The sequence below is a fragment of the Lepidochelys olivacea genome (genome assembly GCF_965140295.1).
Source record: "Lepidochelys olivacea isolate rLepOli2 genome assembly, chromosome: 1".
NCBI classification, from domain to species: domain Eukaryota; kingdom Metazoa; phylum Chordata; order Testudines; family Cheloniidae; genus Lepidochelys; species Lepidochelys olivacea.
The window spans coordinates 34,423,483-34,446,924 of record NC_140411.1 but is presented as its reverse complement, the minus strand read 5'-3'; the positions used below and the strand labels follow the sequence as shown (position 1 = coordinate 34,446,924).

Below are 23,442 nucleotides of genomic sequence, written 5' to 3'. Positions count from 1 at the left end.
GAAGGGATTTGGGCCCATTCCACGAGAGCACAATCATCTACTACAGCCTTACTCCACAATGTGCCCTCGCAGACGTATGCAAGGCAGCCATGTGGAGTTTGGTACACGCCTTTTTCATAATTCCATGACAGATGCTTGCTTTGGAGCAGCAGACCTCCATTCGTCTCCTTGCACCATCGTCCCACATAGGTACTGCATGTTAATCACCCTCCCTGGAATAGGGACCAAGATGGCTAATAAGGACCATCACTCAAAGAAGAAAAAAAGAGGTTGCTTACCTGTAACTGAAGGTTCTTAGGGAATGTGATCCCTATCTGTATTCCAAACTCACCCTCCTTCCCCTCTGCTGCTCTGTGGTAGAGAAGGAACTGGAAACGCTGGCAGCCCAACGCACCCTTTATCACCTGGGGCAAGACCACAAGGCTGGACAAGGGAGCATGCATGGACTACCCAACAGTACTACTTTCAAAAGCCCTGGCACCAGGCACATGCATATAGTCCTCTGTGGAATATAGATAGGGACCACACATCTTGAAGAACCTTTACTTACCTTAACTGATTTCGTCATCTTAAAAGGCTACTACCACTACTATCCAGTTACCTGGTTTCTAAGGTCATGAGTGCAAGTCCTACACCAGGACTTGGATTCCTCCCCAAGGCCAACACAGCAGTGAGTACTAGGGGCTGCTCCTCTGTTAGGAGCATTTTCTTCTTCATGAGGGAGAGGCAGACAGAAGGGATGAAGTTGAATGGATGTCCCTTTTGTTTTCATGGGAGGCTGCTCAGATGGCACTTTGTTCCAGGAGCAGTGTGAATCACAATACATTCACCAATATTCCCTCTGCTTAAGTTCCACTGGTCACTATTATGGGGTGTGTGTGTGTAATACCTGCATTATTTGTCTACCTCTAATGCAGTAGTCAGTCACCCTATCTACTCTGAATAAGGAGAAAACTAAAGCAGATTAATTTTGCTAGGAAAAGTGTTATTAAAAAAGGGCTGTGCTAAGAGGAAAATCAGCGAAACACACAGTATAGACTAATACAGCTAACACACACTTCTCCATTGTCACTGCAACCTATACAAAAATTTAAGCTAACTTTGGGAACATTTTGTATTAAATAAAAATTTTCACTTCTAAAATAGTTTACTGAAAACATTTTAATGCTGTTTTCGTGTAATTAAATATCAATTATACACACATTAACAGAACATCAGACTTTTATAAGGTCTTTTTGTAGTCTTTTTTTAGTCTGGATGCAACCAGAACAGCTGAAGTAGAGGATCCTGTAGTCTTATAAGTGTCATTTCTAGGCAAGTCTCATGAAAATGCTTTAGTTATTTAAGATTCAGCTTTAAAATTAAACGTATTAAAACAGGTTTCACTAGTAAATGATTTCTTTTCAAATTAAGGTAAGGCATGTTTATGCGATCTCTTCCTCATTTACTAAGACTTTCTGAAAAAGTTACTTCACCAAAAAAATGATAGGTCTTATTTTTCCATCATTTTTTACTAATTACTAACACAGGTTTCAAAAAAAGATCTTTGGCAGCTTAAGGCCTAGCATGGTCATACAACAGTCCACGATTACCCCATAAGCCACATTAGGCAAGTAATTTATCCATTATCTTCTTTACTATAGTTTTCCATTCTTATCAAATCACTGGGTTAGTCTCGAGCACAACTAGGATGCACAGGAGCAGGAGTTTGCAGGTTTCCTCTCCTCATGAAAGAAATGTACGAACGGTACCCTTTATTGTCCCCCTGCAAATAGGGCATTTTCTTAGAGATGGTGCACACTCTTTGCACACCACTAAGTGACCACATGGAATAAATACAATAGAAACTTCTTTGTCCATGCAAACTTTACAGGTTCTTTCCTCCTGTAATCTTCTAAGTTGTTCTTCCATGGGTAACCCTAACAATAGAGAAAACAAAACAAACAAACTTACCACCACAAAGAGATCTTCAAATGGCAGAACTGATTAGAGGTGGGAAAGCAAAAAAATTCAGTACGACTGCCACCCAGTATTTCCAGTCTATAAGATCACTACATAGAGAGATAGATGGAGAGACAGAAAAGGAAGTACATTTTCCCAAGCCAGGAAGTTGGAAGATACAGTGAAATGACTGGCAAGACAGAAGTGGGAAGCACAGGCAGGCAATGAGTAGCCAGCAGAGATGGAAAGCTATAGTTCGAGTTTGTCCAATGTTTATGCCTCAAAGTGATTATACAGTATGGATTTTAGAAGCACACTGCACTTGGGACATCCTGTAGTTGGTGGTAGCCATTTTCAGTACTCAAGCACGAGGGAAGTGGTTTACGTTAACTGACTACAAACAGAATGTGTCCCTCATACCTAATTTTGATTTAGAAAGCATATATAACTAATAGGTGTCTGTGACCAAAAGTGCCCCTGTAATTACAGTAGTGTGCAGGGTATGAATAATCTTTGTACAAAATATGCCTTGTGAGATCATTTAAAAATGAACACCATACTGATCATTAATATTCTCGTGTAATGTATGTCAGAAGTGCATATTAGGAGTTACAGAAATCAATTACTAAAATGTGTTTACCACATAAGTCTGGGGAGGGGGTAAACCAGTTTCTGATAGACAAAGGACAAGCTGATGCCTTGTGCCAGAGGTAAAAGTTGACGGACAAACACCTGCCAAAGAATGGTCATTTGACAATGAAGGGGTGCAGGAACAAACTTATCTGCATTTCAGCAAGCAACAACATGGAACCTTTTTCACTAGGAGATCTCAGGTCTCCATCTCAGAGCTGGAATGAACTTTATCTAGGGGTAACCTTCAGGAAAATGCAATTCAAAGGGTGACTGAACTACAAAAGTGAGGGACAAAAAACACACCAATCTCACTCTAAGAGAAACGAACCACCCTTTTGACTTTAGTGGGGGGAGACCCTGACCTGAGAATTTGGTCAGCCATGTTGCTGGGATCATGTGTAAGGATTTTACTTTGAACCCAGTCTAGCTTAAGTTTTAGCTACTAGAAAGTGAGTATTTTTATTTCTCTTGTAACTATTTCTGACTTTAATGCCTTATAGTTGTAGTCCCTTAAGATCTCTTTAGTTAAATAGACTTGGTTTAGTTTGAATTAAAGAATAAAACAGTGTTGTTTAAACTGAACTATTTGGTAACTAGTTAAAGTAGCAAACTGTTAAATATTGACCCTTTGCAGGGGCAACGAAACTTTAATATCTCAACTGCCCAGGAAAGGGCTGCACAATGCAGCACACACAGTTTGTGGAAAATCTGGGACTGAGATTGTGTTGAGGTCACTCTGCAAGTAGTAACCAAGGCTGGTGGAAGCCAAAGTGTGGCAGGAGTGTTGCTAACAGGCTGCTGGAGTCCGAGCCACCAAACCAGGACTGTAGCTATACGCACTCAGAGTAACTTGCATGCTGGTAGGCTGTTTGTGAGCAGCACAAGTTAGGAGCTACAACAGCAAAGCATTCGGAGGCACTCAAGGTCACAGGGCAGGGGATGACAACACTTCACTAGTTTGGATTACACCCTAGAACGTGACAGTGTCAGAGAAAAATTTGTTTTGAGAACCTCAGTTATTGGCCAGACCACTCAAATGAATAAAACTGAAAATGTACCTGAAGTGTCTTCTGTGGGGACATACTTCACGTTTTTTTCAACTAAAATGACAAAAAAGGAACATTTTAGTCATTGGCATTATCTATATTCCAGTAGAATTTTTAACTACTGGTTTACTACTATACCTCAGACTGTATTACTAGAGCCCTGTGTGGATACAAAATTTATATCTGCAGAGCTCTACTAGGAACCACCGTGGTGAAAGCAGCAGAATGTCAGGCCGCTGCTCGCAGAACCCAGGAGAGGCAGATCGCTGCATGAAAGGGACTCTTGTCTGGGAGCATTTGAGCCACTTGCACAAACTAGTGCAATCAGGGACAGCTGCTGGTGCCCACCCCAGTGGGTAAGGCTGGGGGAGGTACAGCCACCCTGGAGAAGCTCGCTCCTAGGAGCAGCGGCCCGACATGCTGCAGCTTTCACCATTGTGGTTCCTGATAGAACCCTGCAGCTCTACAGAGCCCTGCGCGGATACAAAATTTGTATTACCAAGAAAATAAAGATGGTTACACTTAGAAAATCAATTTATCAATCTTTTGGGGAAAAGGAAAAAAAAGGAGTACATCTGTCAGTCAAACTCACCAAATAAATCTTTGTACAACATAGGATCATACTCTCGCAGGCAGTTTCGGAATATGTGGGCTGCTGCATTTCCTTTCACTAAAATTGTATCAATCAGTTCCCTTGCTTGCAATGGCGTTTGTGTTTTTTGTTTAATAACATCACGTTCAAGTTCAGTTATCACTTTGGCTGACAGTAAACTCTCCAGGATAGGACGCACACATGTCAAATGCTGAAACAAAGCCATTCGATTCTTCCGGATTAAAGACAGGTCATCTTAAATTCAAGGGGAAAATTCAGTAAGTTACAAGATTTTAAGTTGCATTGTTACTAGGAACTGATGTGTGCTATTATAAGAGATGCCTTGATTCTTTTCATTCTTCATTTCACTTCCCACTCCATATCAGTAATACACACTATTAAATAATTACTACAGACCTCACATATCACATGAGAGGCAGATAAGTAGTTTGAGTATTGTGAAGTTTTACACAGTCCCCCTTCTCCTCCAGAGTAGTGAGGCCACCTTATACATTGTTTCCCGACTTTCCTCATTAATCAATTTAAAAAAAAAAAAAAAAAACTAAAATTCTATTAGCCTTTTTCACAACTGCACCACATTGTTGACTCATTCAATCTGTGACCCTCTAACCCCCAGATCCTTTTCTGCAGTTTTTCTACTTAGCTACTTATTTCCCATTTCATAATTGGGAATTTCACTTTTTCCTTCCTAAGTGCACACGTCTTTATTATACTTCATTTTGTAGATTTTTAGATCTGTTCTCCAGTCTGTTAAGGTCATTTTGACTTCTAATATCCTCCAAAAGTGCTTGCAATCCTTCCCAGCTTGGTGTCACCTGCAAATTTTATAAGTATACTCTCCAGTCCATTATCCAAGTCATTGATGAAAATATTGACTAGCACTGGACCCAGGACTGACCCCCTGTGGGACCTCACTAGATACATCCTCTCAATTTGATAGCAAATCACTGAGAACTACGCTGAATATGGTCTTTCAGCCAGTCCACCTGCCTTATAGTCATTTCACCTAGAGCAATGGTTTTCAACCTGTGGTCTGCAGACCCCTGGGGTCCACAGATTACATCTAGGATTTCCAAAGGGGTCTGTACCCCCATTTGAAGTTTAAGGGCCCACAAATGAACAAAGGTTGAAAGTCACTAACCTAGACTACATCTCCCTAGTTTCCTGATAAGAATGTCATATGGCATTGTGTCAAAAGCCTTACTTTAAAAACCAACCAACCAACTCTACCATATCTACCCCTCCCACCCCAAGCCACTGGGCCAATAACCCTACCAAAGAAGGAAATTAGGTTGGTTTGGCATGATTTGTTCTTGACAAAACCATGTTGACTATTACTTATCACCCTATTATCCTCTAGGAGCTTACAAAATGATTGTTTAACTTGTTCCAGTATCTTTCCAGGTATTGAAGTTAGGCCCACCGGTCTATAATTCCCCAGGTCCTAAGGTGGGCAAACATAGTAGTTTTCTTCTTTGCTCCTCTGTCCACCATGAGCTCTTGAAGAGAACTAATAGTTTTAAGATTGCATAAGGAATTAGCTGAAGCACCCAAGGGGTGAATTTTGTCAGACCCTGCTTACTTAACTACATCTAACTTTAAGGAATATCAATTAAAAAAAATCTGATCTCTAGTACATTAATCTCCATGTTTTTATTATTGCTGAGAAATCACAGAAGAAACAGAGCTGACCAGTAGTAACTTCAGGAGACCAAAATTATATTTATAATCATTTCTATGTGGCAGACGTTTTACTATATAGAGAAGTCACAGTTTTGGTTTATATGATGGACCTATCAATGCATATAGGCATATGGACAAAAATATGGTCTTGACGCTGCAGAGTATTGTGGAGGTGGATTCAGATCATAGCAAGCCCCAATGAAGTATGGGATGCATCACTGTAAGGACAATTCCAGGATTGAGACCTAAACTCCACACTGATATCCAGTTGATACAGTGTTAATCCTTTATATTTACCTTTAAAAAAAAAAAAAAAAAAAACACACACAACACACACACACACACATTACCAAAGCTCATGAATACCAGTGTCCCCAGAATTAGACCAAAAAGCAAACACATTACAATGGAACAAAGATAAGTGTATTACTAGTGCCTTATGCATACCTGATGCCACTTCTTCAGATTGTCTCTCCTTCTCCTCTTCCCTCTTTTCATCTTCTGCAGTAAGCAGATCAGACACAAGATCATTAACGGTCTTGTAATTTTCCTCAGTTGCTAAGATTTTACTCTGAACTGTCTGCTTTATTAGTCTTCTACTAAATCCCATCTCCAAAGCTGCTTTAATCACAGGGGTGTTCATCATGATTGCATCTTCTGAATGGCTTTCTCCAGGTTCAGAATGAATAGCTATTCATAAAAAAAGGGGAGGGGGAAAAAAATAGAAGATACTTTAGATTTGAAAACTTTAGATATTTTTAGCATCTTTGGCATATAAATGAGGTTTGGGGTAAAAAAATTTAATGACATGGGCCTCACTTTTTAAAATCAAAATATTTTTATTTAGAACTCTTGTTTAGAATTTTATTAGACTGGATTTAAACAAAAAAAGCTGTGTTACAGTAACAAAGATCCAAATTAAAGCAGCAAAAGCAGGGAAAACCCAGAGGTCACTCCATTGTTGAATAGCGTCATTAGATTAGAAGTGAAAAAGAATGGTAAAAAGTTAGTTATGGAAATACCTCCCTTTCATATAGTATACCAAGTTCTTGAGTCCCATCTGCGTTAATAGAATGGTTACAGTTCTACTATTGGTCATCCTTTTCCTGGCACTTAGCTAACTAAGCATAATAGTTGGAAATCTGACTCATCTCACTGCATCAGCAGGGGCCACTGCCACTATGGGGAATTCACCCCCAGAGAAGTCAGGCAGCATTGTCATCATACTTGGGTATTCCACTGAAGAGCAGCTTTACAGCAGCTTTACAGCCTCTTGTCTGGAAGGCTGCACTTCAGTATGTCCCCAAGCTGGATATGGCTGCCCACTTTTGAAGGTACTGACATAGCTGCAGGCCCCCAGCAGGGTAGGGCTGTAGGTATCTTGTGTAATCACAACACCCTCTAACGAGCTCTGATATCAGGGTGGTCTATAGCCTGCGTTACTCTAGCAGAAGCTGGTGTGACCAACAATGAGCCCACTGAGTCCAGCTGGAGAACAAGCAAACAAAGGCAAACTCTTCAGAAACAATATACAGTATGTATACAAATCCCTAGTATTGGGGAAATTATGAAGGGATGAGAAATTTCTTGTAACAAACTTGAAGGGAATATTGTAGTATAAAATTTCACAGACACCTAACTGACATTTTAAGTACACTATACAACTGTCAAAAAGAAAAAAAAAACTGACTTGCTGGGAAGCATTCCAATGCTGCTGCTTTCTAAAATGCTATGAATTGCTTAGCAAGCGAATTTTGGAAAGCATCCATACAAAAGTTCTATTTATATTTACATTAAGTTTGTATGTGCGCTGAAAGTCTTATTACTATGTAGCTTGAAAAACTAAAATGTACATACTTGGTGGATTGGCACTTTCATCCACAGGGGTATCTGAAGTTGACAAGAGCTATGAAATGCAAAGGAACAGCATGTAAAAAAAACAAACACAACAAAAAACCAAAGTCAGCATCTTTTCTCTTTGCATACAACACTGATAATTCCAGTGCATTCTTTTCCACAAAAGACTAAAGGAAGAACTTGGTACAAATAAAGAAGTTATTGTAGCATTTAAGAGCCCTAATCATGGGCCAGGACCCCATTGTGCTAGTCATTGTCCAGCCACACCCCACCCAAAGACCTGCAATTAAGAATTTTAACTCAGATAGCCAAGTGACGTATTTGTAGATAGGATTATAGAAGTCTTACAACAATTCATATTGCAAATGTTTATTGGTATAAACTGCCTGGATTTACCCCAACACTAACTTCTCTTCTAAATGAAGTTATTCACTATGCCTTTTGTTTATGCAAAAATATCTTGTTACAAACAGCTTAGTTTAAATAAAAAAAAGTCCCACAAGTGAGGCACCCAGAACCAGTTTCTGTACTAGCATTTACTAATCTAATTAGTCACTAAGCCTTGTGAAATCAGAACTTCACTTCTTAATATTCAAAGTCTAGAGCTCTCACTGCCTCACACCAAGTGTCACAAGGTTTGATTGTAAATGGCTGTGGTGCTCCTCAAATGACTCAAGTCCCAATGCTACCAGATCTATTTTCAATATAAATGCTCATAAAATACAAAAACTGCTCATGGAAGCTGTGCAAAGAGTCAGTTTTGAAGACCATCCATTAGAATTGATTCATCTAATTTTCATGTAAAGCTGTCCATTCATGAACTATCAAACTTAAAACGCATACCTGTCAAACTTAGAACAACTGGAAAGTGGGTATGGAAAAAAAGTTATGTACTTTCTGGTTGCTAATATCAGCATTAGATGGTACATAAAGTTATATAAAAATTCTAGTTTACCTGTTCAAGGAGATGGGGGAATCTTGCCTGAATTTGATTGACAAACTCTCGCCCTTTTATTCGCAGTAGATACTCGCATCTAAAACATTAACAGAATATAAATGTTTGTCAAGTTACAATATTTGTTGCTCATATATGACTAGTTAAGAGCCATGCAGAATAAGAAGCCTACAATACTGTGCTCAGTTAGACCCCAATTCAGGGATGCACTTACGCACATAATCATGTGCTTAACTTTTAAGTAAGTCCCAGTGACTTCAATGGAACTTTAGCACACACTTAAGTATCCTTACTGAAGAGGGATGCTTTGCTGAATCATCTTAATATGGCCTAATTCCTGTATGTATCAGATATAAATGTGATCTCATCAATACCAAAGCATTCAGTAATGGATACCTTTTAGTGTATAGCCTCAACAGCTTTTAAACTCAGCCAATACTCCTCAGCCCGCACCAAATCGCTCAGTGTCTACAAACTAGTCTAAATTTAAAAAACAAAACAAAACCCCACAATGAAATGGATATAAAAAAATTAAAGGTTTAAATTAGTCTACACTTTGCATTAGTAAAGCAATTTAAACTTTACTCAAGATAAAAATTCCACTGATAAAGTTAATGGGGTAGATGAACAAGAAGCTAAGCAAAAGTTGGATGTTGAACTTAGTTTACCATCACCTATTAAACGATGTGTCAAAGATTAGCATACAAAACTGTCCAATTTGAAGAGCAATTTTTCCTGTACTATTCTGAAACTTCATGAAAGCTATTTAAAAATCATTACTGTAAGGGGAGATTTTCAAAGTTATAAATAGCAGTTACGTGTCTTACTGACGTCTTTGAAAATCTCCCCCAGTTATTAGCGTCATTATTTCCCCATTAGGAAGTAATCACATTTTATTATTCAGCAGTAGAGATGTTCACTCAATTCTTTCCATCTGGAACAGAAAAAACCTCTTGTACAGTGACAATTTCAAAAGCACTCAGATTGGCCTAACTCTGCTCCCACTTAGAAATTTCAAGGTAAAAATTATAGGGGAAGGTCTGAAAGTGCTCTGCACTGGCCTAATTCTTCCACTTAGAGCTTTTTAAATATAGTTACCTTGGAAACCATTTAGCATGCTCAATCCATGGATCATCTCCAGACTCCCAACACCTTAATCCACCATCACAGCAAAAACATTTGACATCATCATTACGACCTTTAAAAGCAAGTTTACAAAGTATTCAACAAGTGTTCACACAAGCCATTGCTTAGCAAATTCTAATATATAAATATAAATGAAGACATTAGATAGGCTAACTTTCCTTACCTACATAATAAAACCCAGCATTTGCAAGTTGTTCAGGTCGAACTGGAATTCTTGTTGGCCAGTTTATGAATGTTTTAACACGAGCCATGTGGGTTTGCATGCTCTGGTTAGAAATGCTGAATATTGGTTGGTCTCTAGTTTTATTTTCCACAAAAGGGCAGTTAGGAAAGTATCTCCGATGCTCTGACATGGCATTATCCTTCGGTTCCCAGTTGCTTAGTTGCCCCCCACAGGTAAAGCAAGCAACTTTGTCTCCTGGCCCAGTATAGTAAAATCCAGCTTTTGCCACATCTGCTGGTGATAGAAATGTCAGGGGCCATGTCTCAAAAGTACATAGTCTAGCATCTTCTGTGCTCATTGCAGGATTATAATAGTTAAGTCGCAGGCGCGATGGGTCCTCAACTGCCCTAGAAGTTACTGGTGCTTGAGGAAAACTGGAGAAATTAGCACTGAAAAAGCCAATTTGTTCCAAGCTCGGAGCAACAGTTATGGAATGCAAAGATTGTGAAAAATTGTTTATTGTGGCTGGAGGTGAAAAGACTGAATGAGAGGATGATCCAAGATTACTAACTGAAAGCAAATTCTGAATAAAGCTGCAGCTAGGATAGAGCTGTTTATGTTTTTCCAGAGCACTGTCGCCTTGTTTCCAGTTATCCAACATCAAGCCACAACTGAAGCATCTAACTTTATCTTTCATACCAGTGTAATAAAACCCAGCTCGAGCAAGACTCCTTTCAGACACTGGCACGTTGAGAGGGAAAGTAGAAAAGGTAGACATTCGGTAGAGTTCACATGACAAATCGTACTTCAGTTCACACACAGTGCTGTTATTCATCAGATTAGCCAGGAACGAGCTGCTTTCCACTATGTTCATAATGAAATATTATGGACAAATGGGACAAGTCTTTCTCTGGGAGGTAGTTTTGTGCATGGAGGTGATTTTGAATAACTCCCAGGCCATATAAAAAAGTAAGGACCTGAAAGTGAAACATTTTGGTTTGTAACACTGAATGCATGTGAAAAGAATGAATTATGATTCATAAACAGACTTAATATATATGGGAAGTCCTTCTTTTATTTTAATCTGCACAATGGATTAATCATTCTTCATCAATGGAGAAGTTACACAACCTCAACACTCTAGGAGGTACAGAAAGGATGTCAACTGGACTTTCCTGTCACAATACATCACATTTTCCTTAGTATACTATACTTCTCATCTTACAGAGAATGGCACTTTGGTGCAGATGGGGGTTGGGTGGAAGAGGTACAGAAAAACATGTAAGGGTGATCAAAATCCACCCCAATAAAGAAACTAAAATGGGTAAAATTGAAGACACTGCATCTTAATATCATGCTCCAATATAAAATTAAGTGTTTATTTCATCCTACATAGCCAATACGAATGCAGCTTTTATACATCTGTAAAGATTGTTTTGATAAGAGTTTCGCATGCTTATGTTGAAATTCTAACCTGAGACATTTAGAGGCACAAACAGAACAGTCCCAAAACTTCTGAAGGTGTATTTGTATGTCATTAGACTGCCAAAACAAAATACCCTTTGTTTTAGCAATCCTCACCAAAAGATATGCAAGACACTACAAACAAAATTTAAGGTTATACTCAACTGCCTTACATATAGCAGAGCTATAGTTCTGGAAAGAATGATTCTTGCCTATAGCAGTGACAACTTGTCATATATACCCACTGACTTGGAACAGACCCAGTGTGTTTTCTTCCATGACACTTTCAACACTGGGCATCATAAACTTAGCCAGGGTGCTTGGGTACAATTGCACTCTTATAACATTTAATACAAATATATGGCTTTATGTTACAATAGTCTAGTATTTTATATGGATTAATTAAAAGATCTCTGTAGGCCATGTTCAGAAAGCAAACAGAACTTACACTGGTCAATACAGAAATATATTTTGTTAACTTTAGTTTCTTTATTTGTGCACAAAACTACCTCCCAGATTTCAGACTGAAGTCCCTTTTAAAGGGCTTAGGCCTCCATACTGAGATTTGTAGTTCACAAGAAGAAATTCTAGATATCTATAGTCTGAAACATCCAATTCCTTTGTGCTGCCAAAACCTGTAAGGAAGAAAAAGACATTTTTCTTATAAAACAAGATAAATTAGGCATATTTGTTGTAGCTGTCACCTACAGTATTGCTCAAATTATAAACCTGTTGAACACTAGAATCTCAAAGCTAGTTTTCTTAATTGTTGGCCAGCAGGTTTCAGGATAGTTAATGAAGGTCACTTCCATAAACACTGACATCAAATCCTATTCCCACCTTGTTAATCTGTACCGAAAAATTTGGAAAAGTGAATGATTTCATTTCACAAGTTGTCAAATATTTGGCAGATACAGACAATAGATTAGTGGCCTGGTCTACATACAAAGTTGTACTGATATGACTAAGTGTTATTTTACATAGATTTAGTCTAGAGGTGCAACCTAAACACACAAGCCAGGTTTAAACCGGTATAGAACAGCATACACAAAAGTTGCACAAAATTTGCACCAATTAACCTAAACCAATTTAAGTTAAACAAGGACTTGTTTAAACTCAGGAGTTGTCCAATGACTTCTAGACAAAAGGAAAAATCCCAAGCCCACAAAAAACCACCAAAAATTCCAGGTGAGAGCAGGGGATAGAAATCAACCTGTAATTTTAGGGTCTCTTTTTTTTTTTTTTGCTGTGTTTCAAGTTTTCTGAAGTGTTCCACGCTTTCATTAAAATACACACAACACTTCTTCCTATTGAAAATACAGTCAACACAAATATGCTGCTGCCAGGGTGGCATACACCCCCTACAGAAAGGGTCTCCAAGCAAACAGCAGCAGCAGAGTACTCTCCACTCCTTTCAGATTGGTGATGGCTCATTGATACCATGGTATTTAAATGATCATTAGGCACAGTGAGTGGGGGAAGCAGGAGACCAGCCTTCTCTTCTCCCTTTTGTCCTGTCCCCCCAGCTCCTAATCATAGCTGGGTGGAGTAACCCAGCTGCCCCTTCAACATGATGGGAGGGGACAGGGAAGCTAGGCCAAATTTTAGTGGCACTGCAACTCCATGTGTCAAGTGGGCAGCTGGGCCAAGTTTGAGTGAGTGGCATTTTGACTTGGACCACACGGCTGCAACGCCATTCAAATACGAGTTCTATTAATCTGGGTTCCCACTTCAGCAAAATTCTGGTTGTGCCTCAGATGGTCATGCTAACTCTGGCTAGTTTCTTAATGAAGGATATTAAATGCAACAACAAAAAGTTTTGCAAGGTTACACAATAAGAAGTCAAGTAATTCAAGTGTTAAATACTGCTTCTAGGAAAACATGAATTGCCACACTAGATCAGAACTATGGTCCAGCTAGTCCAGTATTCAGTCTCTGATAGCTGCCAACACCAGATGCCTCAGAGGAAGTACATGAAACCCCACAGTATACAGATGTGGGACAGTATGCCTCTCATAAGGGTCAAATCCTAATCTCTAATATTTGGAGGCTGGTTTATGCCCAGAGCATGAGGTTTTATATCCCTTCCAAATCTTTTCATTTAGCATTAACTATTATTTTAACTCCGGATATCCTTGTAATCCATATAATCATCCAATCTTTGAATCATGTTAAATTTTTGGTCTCCATAGTATGCTGTGGCAGTGAGTTCCACAGTCTAATCACACACTGAGTAAAAAAAGTATTTCCTTTAATCAATTTTCAATTTGCCACCAATTTTTTTTTTTAAATATTCCCTTGTTCTTGTGCTGTGAAATAGAGAACAGATGCCTCAGTCTAACTTCAACATCACTTCTTATTCATCTCCCTTCTAAGGGCATGCCTACACACACAGGAGCAATCAGGAAAGTTAGATATGAAGACAATGTGCATAAGTGGGTTAATTCATCATGTGGATGCTTTCATTCAGGAATGAAGTGGTCTTAGTTCCCTGTTACCAAATCCTTGTTGAAGAATATCACATAGGGGTTTCACACACTTTAATTTAGGCGCATTGACGTCACACCTGCAGTTGATTTGCCTTAACTTTCCTGAGTGACAAGACTGGGATTGTTTATTTTAGGACATGTCTACAGGGGGTCAATCTCTCTTCATGTATTTTTCCAGGCCCTTGATCATTCCCACTGCCCCTCTCTGAATCCCCTCTACTTCTGTAGTATCCCTTTGAGATGGGGTGACCAGTGGTGCACACATTATTCCAGATGAGGCCATACCATCAATTTATATTATGGCATATAAATGAGTTAAGATCATAAATTTAGTGGAAGGTACATAAATAATTTGAGTTTTCCCCTCCAGTAAGCATTACTTTGCTTTTATCAAGCAACATCTTGTCCATTCACCAAGTTTGGTTAAGTCCCCCTTAAGTTCCTCAGTCATCTCTAGACTTGACTAACCTTAGTACTTCAGTGGGCCCATTATAGCTTTACTTACACTGAAAAGACCTCAGCTTTTGCATTTATGATTTTTTGCAGTTTGTACTGTACAAACATTAGTCTATCATATCCTACAATGACCGCACATGCTTAACTTTCCACAGTGAATGGTCTCATTTACTTCAATAGGACCTACTTGCAGTGTGTAAAGTTAAGCGCATCTCAAATATGCATATTCCCATAACCTAGCTTTTTGCTTTTCATAAAGCTTAAAATTAACCGTATGCTTAAACTAATTTGTAATCCCTCTTGCAGTTTCTGAAATGTTAAGCCTTCTTTTCAGTTAAAGCAAGAAAGGGGTAATCAGAGCAAACAATTCACCACCAGCTCCCACACACAGTCACCCCATACTTATTCATCCACCCACCCTCCTTAAACTCAAGTTTCATGCAGCACCAGCCACACTAGGCAAGCCTAGCCATAGCCATACCCCTGGTTGGCTGAAGTAATGTTGCCAGTTATCACAACTTGATCCCAAGTTTCATACTATTTACTCTTGAAGACCAGCAGTTACATAAGAACCTCAGCTTCCATTTTTAAAATAACCGTTCCTGGCCCTCAGGGTCACCGACAGCTTGGATCTATTTCCCTAAGTTAAAAGAAAAGGAAGACTTGTGGCACCTTAGAGGCTAACCAATTTATTTGAGCATAAGCTTTTGTGAGCTACAGCTCACTTCCTCAGATGCATTCAGTGGAAAATACAGTGGAGAGATTTATATACACAGAGAACATGAAACAATGGGTGTTACCATACACACTAAGGAGAGTGATCACTTAAGATGAGCTATTGGGGGGTGGGGTGGGGTGGAGACCTTTTGTAGTGATAATCAAGGTGGGCCTAGTGATAATCAAGGTGGGCCGTTTCCAGTAATTGACAAGAACATCTCAGGAACAGTAATAGCTCATCTTAAGTGATCACTCTCCTTACAGTGTGTATGGTAACACCCATTGTTTCATTCCACTATTCAATGCTCAAATAAATTGGTTAGTCTCTAAGATGCCACAAGTCCTCCTTTTCTTTTTGCGAATACAGACTAACAGGGCTGCTACTCTGAAACCTTCCCTAAGTTAAGTATCCTCACACCTGCTTGTGAGCTGTCTAAATGGGCCATCTTGATTACCACTACAAAAGTTTTTTTCTCCTGCGGATAATAGCTCATCTTAACTAATTTGCCTCTCACAGTTTGCAACTTCCAATTTATATATATATAAAAAAAACCATCTTACTATAGGTTCCATTCTATGCATCCGATGAAGTGAGCTGTAGCCCACGAAAGCTCATACTCTAATAAATTGGTTAGTCTCTAAGATGCCACAAGTCCTCCTGTTCTTTTTGCGGATACAGACTAACACGGCGGCTACTCTGAAACTTGGAGACATGGTGACCTCAGTGCAGCCTGCAAGCGGGGCGGGCAATCCAAACGTCGCCTCACACAAACCCGAATAGTTATTTTTAAAACCCATCACATTTTGAGGGCCTCACCTCACGCTCGGGGGTAGCGCGACCTCCCCACCGCCACACACCGCCGGTTGACGGAGGACGACGTGCCGGGTCCCGGCCTGCTCAGCTCACTCCCACCCTCTGCCCACAGCTCCCGCGCCAGCCCTCCCGCGGGCCCACCGCCGCAACGCTCACCGCACGCGCCCCGCCTCGCGGGCGAACGCCGTTCCCCGTTATCGCGAGATTTGCATCGACGCAGTGAGCGCCCGCACACAGCGGTCACCCCGGCACGTACCCACCGCCCCAGCGCACGCCGCGGCGTCCACGCGCTCCCAGCCTCTCGGCTGAGGCTCGAGCCGCCCGTCCCCAGCCCCCACTGCTGAGCGCCAGAATTGCCCCCCAGCTGCGATACTCACCAGGGCTGGACCGCACGCAGTGCTCAGCTGCCGCGCCGCTGTCACACGCTATATATAGCGCGGCCCGCTGGCCCGGGTCCCGCCGAGGGCGCCATCCCCGCCTAGCGGAAACTCCTACCTCCGCCCCGCCCCGCCTATCCTGTCCGGCAAAGTCTGGGGCCCCGCGCTGGGGAAAGTCCCCGGCCGGACTTACTGCGCATGCGCGAACGGGGCTGCCAGTGTGCGGCTGGCGCTCGGGTCCCGGAGCCGGCCCCCTCCCTCTGCCGGGCTGCGCGCCAGGGCGATCTCGAGGCACCCTCACCGCCTGAATCCTGCCCCCATCCAACCCGCGGTCTATGGCATGAGGAGAGAACGAGCAAACTCATTACAACTGCCCCCAAACACTTCAGCTCCCCCTGCAGCCCAGTGTTCAAGCCCTGACCAAACCTGGACCTTTGGCATCTTGAGCCCCAGATCAGGGGTCAAGTAGGAGCAGCCCCCTGCATTCTCTATTTTGGCAGTACATTATTGGGAGTGGGGCCAAAAAATAGCAGGATCCACTAGATACCTGCTTACCAGATCCAGGTTTATGTGGGTGCTCAAGCATATAAATTGGGGTTTGGGTAGGTCAGTGCAGTAGGAACAGCTAGACTTGCTCTCTAGTTTGATGTACAATTTGGGGACTTGGGATCAAAATGGTAAGGAATCAGGTAGAGCCAGCTTTTAGGGAAATGCTTAGGGGGCTGACCACATAACAGCTCTTCAGGGCCCCCAGGGCTTCTGAATGAAATGTTGCTTTCTCAGTAAGCAAGGAAGGGAAGGAAAGGGGGAGGGAGGGATTAAAGAGCAGAATCAGGCCCTTTGATCAAAACTCCTGTCCATATCAATGGATGAAAAATGGAACCTGTAATCTCCTTTAGGGCAATTTTAAATATCTCCTTGGAAATGAACAGGAAAATCCTTCTTCACAAATGCCCAGTTAAGAAAAAACAACAAAACACCCTTTTTGTGGGTAAATCCAAACTAAAAGCATATTTCTCTCTAAGGGTCCAATCCCACTTCCACTAAAGTCAGTGCCAAAACTCCCACTGACTCAAATGGTCCAGGATCAGGACCCAAATGCCTGAGACTTTCCTTCTGGGTTTCCCCCCCCTCCCCCTTTGCCTCTTGCTTATTCACATAATCACACTGAATAAGGGCCTGCTCCTGTTCCCACCAAAGTTAAGAGGAACATTAGGTACTTTCCTCTTTCTAGGGGAAACCCTGCAGAAATATGTGTGTCTGTGTGTGTGTGTGTTTCCCCTACCCCCCCACTGCTGGGGGAATTCCAAAGGCCTGAACTACTTCCTGCTTTTATGTGTGGGTGTGATTTTGATCCCTCCCTTTTATCCTGATCACAACCATGCATCACTCCTTAAGGGGAAATGCTACAGAGAAAAAGGGAAACAGAATAAGTAGACAGAGTAAACTGCCCTAACACATGAGGGTTTTAGCAATCTTCTGGTCTCTTGTCAGCAGCTCCTCATTATGTGCCACCACCATCCCCCCTTCTGAGATCTGTCACTAACAATCAGCCCCATTTCTCCTGCCCTCTGGCAATGTTGCCTGCTCTCATGATTTTGTCATGAGTCTCATGATAATTATTGTTTTCCTTAAAGCCCCAGCTTCTGGAGTCGAGTGCATATGTGATTATTTCAGCCTCAGTTAAACAAAAAGTAAGTTTCTAGGCCTTGTGGCTGTGTAGAAAGCTTCAAAATGTGACCCCAGTGCACCCTAAAGGCTCAAAAAGCAGAAGGCAAATAAGAATACCAAATCTATTATTTTTTACATAATCATGTAAATCTCATTACATAATTTCATTTAAAGCCAGTCTCATGATTTTTGGTGAATTGGATTCATGATTTTTGAACATTGGGAGTTGGCAATACTGACTCTGTCTCCCTGAGCTGGGGAGGAGGATGAGCTTCTTTCTGGCAGTGTTGTGAAATTTCCTTCTCTCTTACTGGTGCTGGGACAGATATCACCAGAACATCTATAGAGTGGACCTACAGCAGGAGGTATAAGAAGGGGGCAATTGTGTTCATCAAACTTTCAAAACTTTAAAGAAAAGACTGTAAAATGTCAGGGGGGAAAAGAGAAACAGAAAGAGGATACAGAATGGAATGCAGTCAAATTTCTATCAGACTGGTTTCCGATTGAATCTCCACACAGGAATTTGAAAAAATTCCACAAGAGACCCCCCCACAACACTGACTATTGAGGTTCAAAATCTCCCAACACAATCATGGTATTACCTTCTCTTTCCTGGGACAGAATAAATACAAGATGAAGAAAAAGCCCCACTATGGGTTTTTTGTTTTTTTTTCAAGGAGGGATGAGGGGTGGGGGTGTTTTTGCAATTAGGAACTGAAGGTGTGCAATATAGGAAGCAAAACTGAATTGTATATTATGACACCATGGCTAACTTTTTATAGCAAGAGGTTCCAGTAAAATGCATTTATAAAAGACCCTATCAGCCCGTTTACTCAATCTCTCTCTGACATTTCCTGTTAAGGTAGAATGTAATTTGTCATCAGTGTTAAAAGGAAACATGCCAGATTTGGTCAGCTTCTTTGTCATTACATTTAGTGCTATGTCTCCAGCTTTTCACATATTATGGTTCATGGCACACACAAAGAGAAATAAAATGAAATACATACGCTTGTTGGAAGATTGCAACACAACACTGCTTTATTTCTTAGAATTCAGAATGATAATACATAAAAGCCCCAAAACGGGGAAAGATAAAACAGGCTGCTCCCTGTGGGCATAGAGGCCTAACTCACTTCAACCTACTGTAGGCTGTCTGTATGTTGACTGACTTGCTAGGCCCAGATCACATGCTTCCCTGCAAAGTCCCTTAGCCTGCAAGCCAGGCCAGGCAACTCCTCTCAGCATCCCCAAGTTGGATCCTGGCAGAGAAGCAGAAATATTTAATACTTTGGGCCAATCCTGCCAGGTGCTGAGCACCATTGAAAACTATAGACTTCAGTTGTTTTTTTTTTATCTACCTTATTGTTTTATAATGCTGCCCATCTCTCTATTAGCTGTGCGTACAGTAATTGGAACCTCCCAGAAGGCTTTCAACATTTTGCAGGATCAGGCACATATGCAATTGGACTGTTCCAAATTAGCCTCCTCCTGGGATCCTGAGTTCTTCCTCTCTGTGTCCAATTCTAGGTAGAGGCAGCAGGAGCAGAATTCCAGAGGTGGAAACAAAGGCGAAAAAAACCCCAATCAATTTATTAATTTAAGAATTAAAAAGAGGTAGTGGAGTTATTGAATATTGAAAAAGTGTGGTTAGCAATATTGCCAGCCCACAAAGTTTAAAAATAATCTATCAACCCCCACATCAAAATTAGCCCAAAAATCATGAGATTTTTTTAAAATATATATGTATATGTGTATATATTTACTCATTTTTGCCTATCTTTTGATTTTTGAACTGCTCTAGCCCACCTCTAGTGCATGTCTGAGTTAATTACAGAGTTGTCCAATCCCAAATTTATAGAGTAAGGTGATTTTGTCACCCACTGCAGGAGTTCTCACTGGAAGACCCAACAGAGGTCAAATTGCACAATTTTTACAAAGTGCCACCAAATTTCCAACTTGTCCCCAACTCCCCAGTTAACACCGCACATCACAAGTCTTGCGATAAAATCACACAAGTTGACAACATGTCTTTATGCTGACCCCATCAGATGGAGAATGGTTGATTTGGCAGAGTAAATATTCATTTTAACTATCCGAATTCAAATTACAAAAGTAGCACACCAAACACTTTTGAGGTTTCAATGTAGTATGCTAGGTATTAAAGTTTGAGAACCACTTTACTACAGGGGAAATACATGAAAAATACCATGCGCTGACAGACAGATGGACGGACCCAGTTTTAGAATTTAGATTTCCCTTCTCCTACCTCAAACAAAAGTAAATTACAGAAATAATTGTGAGTTTCTAAGGACTTTCCCAAAAGATCTAAGCATGTCAGCTCCACTACACTTTAATTTTCTTTCCTCATGCTGTCCCATCTCTGAAGGCCCTCCCCCCTCCCTAGGTTCCCTTAGTCCATAGTGGTAAAATATACAGCATAAATTGTTTCTCTTTGCAATACATTTCCAAATATCTCCCAGTCATAAGGGTGCACACTGGTGTGCCTTCTTTAAACCCCCTCCTCTGTGAAATCTTGGAGGAAACCCTTTTTTCTACTTCCACTCAGCTAGAAATGATCAGTTTCAATATTTAGTTAGGGTTCAATCTTAACAAAACCCAGTCTTGCCATGCATGAAGATTATCAGTGACTTTTAACTCTAATGGTTTCTGTAGATTTAACTGTACCTGCACATATTTCACTGTATATATGTAGCAATTCATTAGTGTGCCTGTATTGTATATAACTAGATACAAATACCCTATGCAATTTAAAATGTTTTTTCTATCCATAATTTTAATGAACAACAGAACTCCCAAATTCATTTGTTATTTTCTACAAACATTCAGTCCCATAAAGATAAAGTACTCCCGAGATGGTTAATCATAGTGAACCTATAGCCTGCTTGATAAAAAGGCTAGTTAAGACTGATGCCCATTTATCACCTACATCCCCATAAGAACAAAGATCATTTCCTGGTTCCCACATTTATCAGGTTTAGAGAAGGGGAAAGAGGGCATTAAAACATTTCTAACTGGCATGGTCTAGGAGTCATGCTGATGCAACCCACCTTGAATTATTGAATAATAGTAGCCACTCAGCACACTGGCTGGATCTACAACCTCACATAAGAGTGTAGGTCTCTTCTGTTGATCTACCTTGAGGCAAAAGTTGGAATCATGCATAAAGCTGATGAGTAAATTCTGGTGACTGATTCTGGCAGATGTGGTTTGTTAACTCCATCATGATATAAAATGGAAGACCTGTTGGCCACAGATAATGGGAAATAGAGAGATTTTGAGGGAAGATTTAGGGGCAGGTACATTTAGAGAGAAAGAATATAAAGCTTAGCTTAAGCTATCATGTTTGTATTACCAGTCCCAGAAAGGAGGGAAATGACCTCTTATATCATGTGGGGAAATCTGACGGACTGTGACCCAAAAGTCTCTGTGAATTCAAGCTGATTCATTTGTGTCTGATCAGAGAGTATCAGAGTATCTCTATTAATTTAATTATTTTTTAATTATCCTATTTGTTGTGGCATTTGGGACCATGACATACATGGTCCACAGAAGACAAGCACTCTTGACCCATCATTAGAAAAAAAAGATTCCACACGAGTCATATCGCATAACCTCACAAATACGTAAGCAGAAAGGTGTGTTTTACAATTCTGTGATGAAGGTCAGAAAACACAAAGTCCGTAGAATTTCCACTGTCTTTGCAAGCCAGATGAAACTCAGTTTTACCTATCTGCCTACACAAACGAGCCACAGGGACAAATGTTAAAGTTTAAGTAAATCTTGTGGGTTTTGTTGTTGGCTGGTTTTTTCCTCCCCTCATTGCTTGTGGGGGAATTGCTCCAAATGTTAAGAGCAGTAGTTAGATTAGAATCGAAAACATATCACATCACAAGGACGAGCTGAGGCTGTTTTGTCAGAGACTAGCCTCACTCACAAATACTCACTTTGAAAAAGGGGCTAGAATGAGTTACAGACCAATCTTGGCCTACTTTTATTTTAATTCCTTTAATAGATTTGGTAACTTGCCAATCTGCTAATAGTTTTTCTGTTTCCCTGTTTCTAAGACGACAATCTTCACTCTGCTGATGATATCATAAGCAGTAAAGGCAGCAAGAAGAAAGCTCTATTGCTAAATCGGGGGCCAATGCAGCAAAGAGACGAGCACCCTTCTCTCCTCAAAAAAGGGCCAAAGTTGGATGGAAGGAGGCACGGAGTGTGTCCCTGAGGAGACTGGTATTCAATTAAATCAGCTTGTTTCAAAACTGAGTTCCAGGCTCTTGGTCCCTCCCACAGAGCTGACTGTCTGTCTACCAGTCACCTACTTCTGTGCACCAATATCTATCCTTGTGCTGCCCTAAGGCCTGCTCCAACTCTCACTGACATTAGTGTAAATCTTTCCACTGACTTCAAGCGAGAGCAGGTTTGGGCCAGTAGAGAAGGGAGTGGGGGGCACTTACCCATGTCTCCTGCCTGACCTCAGTGCAGGGAGAGGGACTGGCAAGATCCTGGCAGCAGCACAAAGGGAAGCATCTGCATGTACTGGGGTATCAGTCAAGCAGCTCTGTGTCTGTTGTCTATGTATTTACTTAAACTGTGGTCGTGACTGTAGGATCTGATTGCCTGTGGTATGTGGGAGCACAGTGCTCATGGGACTAGTTTGACTGCATGAAATCTCATCAGTATTGGAGCATTAATGCATGCTTGTTTTGGGGAACAGGGCCGGCCTTAGGGGTGGGCCACCTGGTGGCCACCCAGGGCGCCCAATGGTCAAGGGGGCACTGTGCAGCAGCACAGAGGTGTGCGCTGCAGGTGAAGTGTCAGAAACTGTTGACATGAGGGGGCACTCAGATTTCTCCCTGCTTCCTCCTGGCAGAGGAAAGGGAGATGGGGAGAGCAGTGGCACACAGATACTGCTGGCCCCCCCAACATTCCTCCATGTCCCCCTTGGGGGCTGTAAGCCGGGGGAGCGAGGAGCAACACCAAGTGCTCTATGCATCCAGGTCACTTTCCCCCACTGGGCTGTGCTGTGAGGTGAGCATCAGCAGCTGCTGCTCTCCTGCCCTCCCCTTATGCAGCCCAGGGTGGGAAAGTGACCTGGATGAAGGGAGCTCTGATGTCGCTCCTCCCTAGGGGTGCCCAGAGGAGCAGTGTTGGAGGGTGAGAGTGAGCAGCAATGCCAGCTGCTCCATGAATCCAGATCAGTTTTCCCACATGGGTGCAAGAGGGGAGGTGTAGGGGGCTCAGTGCAAGGATTAGAGGCACAGGAGGGGGCAGGGGTTGGGGGCACAGGAGGGAGGTGTAAGGATGAAGGGGGAGTGCAGGGGCTGGGGCAAAGGAAGCACAGTGCAGGGGTTGGGGCACAGGAGGGGGCAGAGAGTGGGGCCCAGGAGGAATGT

The 23,442-nt window shown here is 41.4% G+C and overlaps 1 protein-coding gene across 2 annotated transcripts; it reads right to left on the bottom strand.

The window, feature by feature from the left end:
* Window positions 1-1,143: 1,143 nt before the first annotated feature.
* Window positions 1,144-16,501, bottom strand: BIRC2 (baculoviral IAP repeat containing 2). 2 transcript variants are annotated; one of them, XM_084609659.1, is made up of 10 exons: window positions 16,355-16,501; window positions 11,950-12,136; window positions 10,038-11,014; window positions 9,827-9,926; window positions 8,729-8,807; window positions 7,774-7,822; window positions 6,364-6,606; window positions 4,213-4,467; window positions 3,633-3,674; window positions 1,144-1,919 (listed from the first exon to the last, which is right to left on the bottom strand). In XM_084609659.1, exons 3-10 carry the CDS (start codon window positions 10,909-10,911, stop codon window positions 1,726-1,728), a joined length of 1,836 nt encoding a protein of 611 aa, XP_084465785.1. In that variant the 5' UTR covers window positions 10,912-11,014; window positions 11,950-12,136; window positions 16,355-16,501; the 3' UTR covers window positions 1,144-1,725. The 2 variants fall into 2 exon arrangements, with proteins under 2 accessions (XP_084465785.1, XP_084465784.1); XM_084609658.1 differs by having other exon boundaries at window positions 10,038-12,136.
* Between the last annotated feature and the right edge of the window lie 6,941 nt (window positions 16,502-23,442).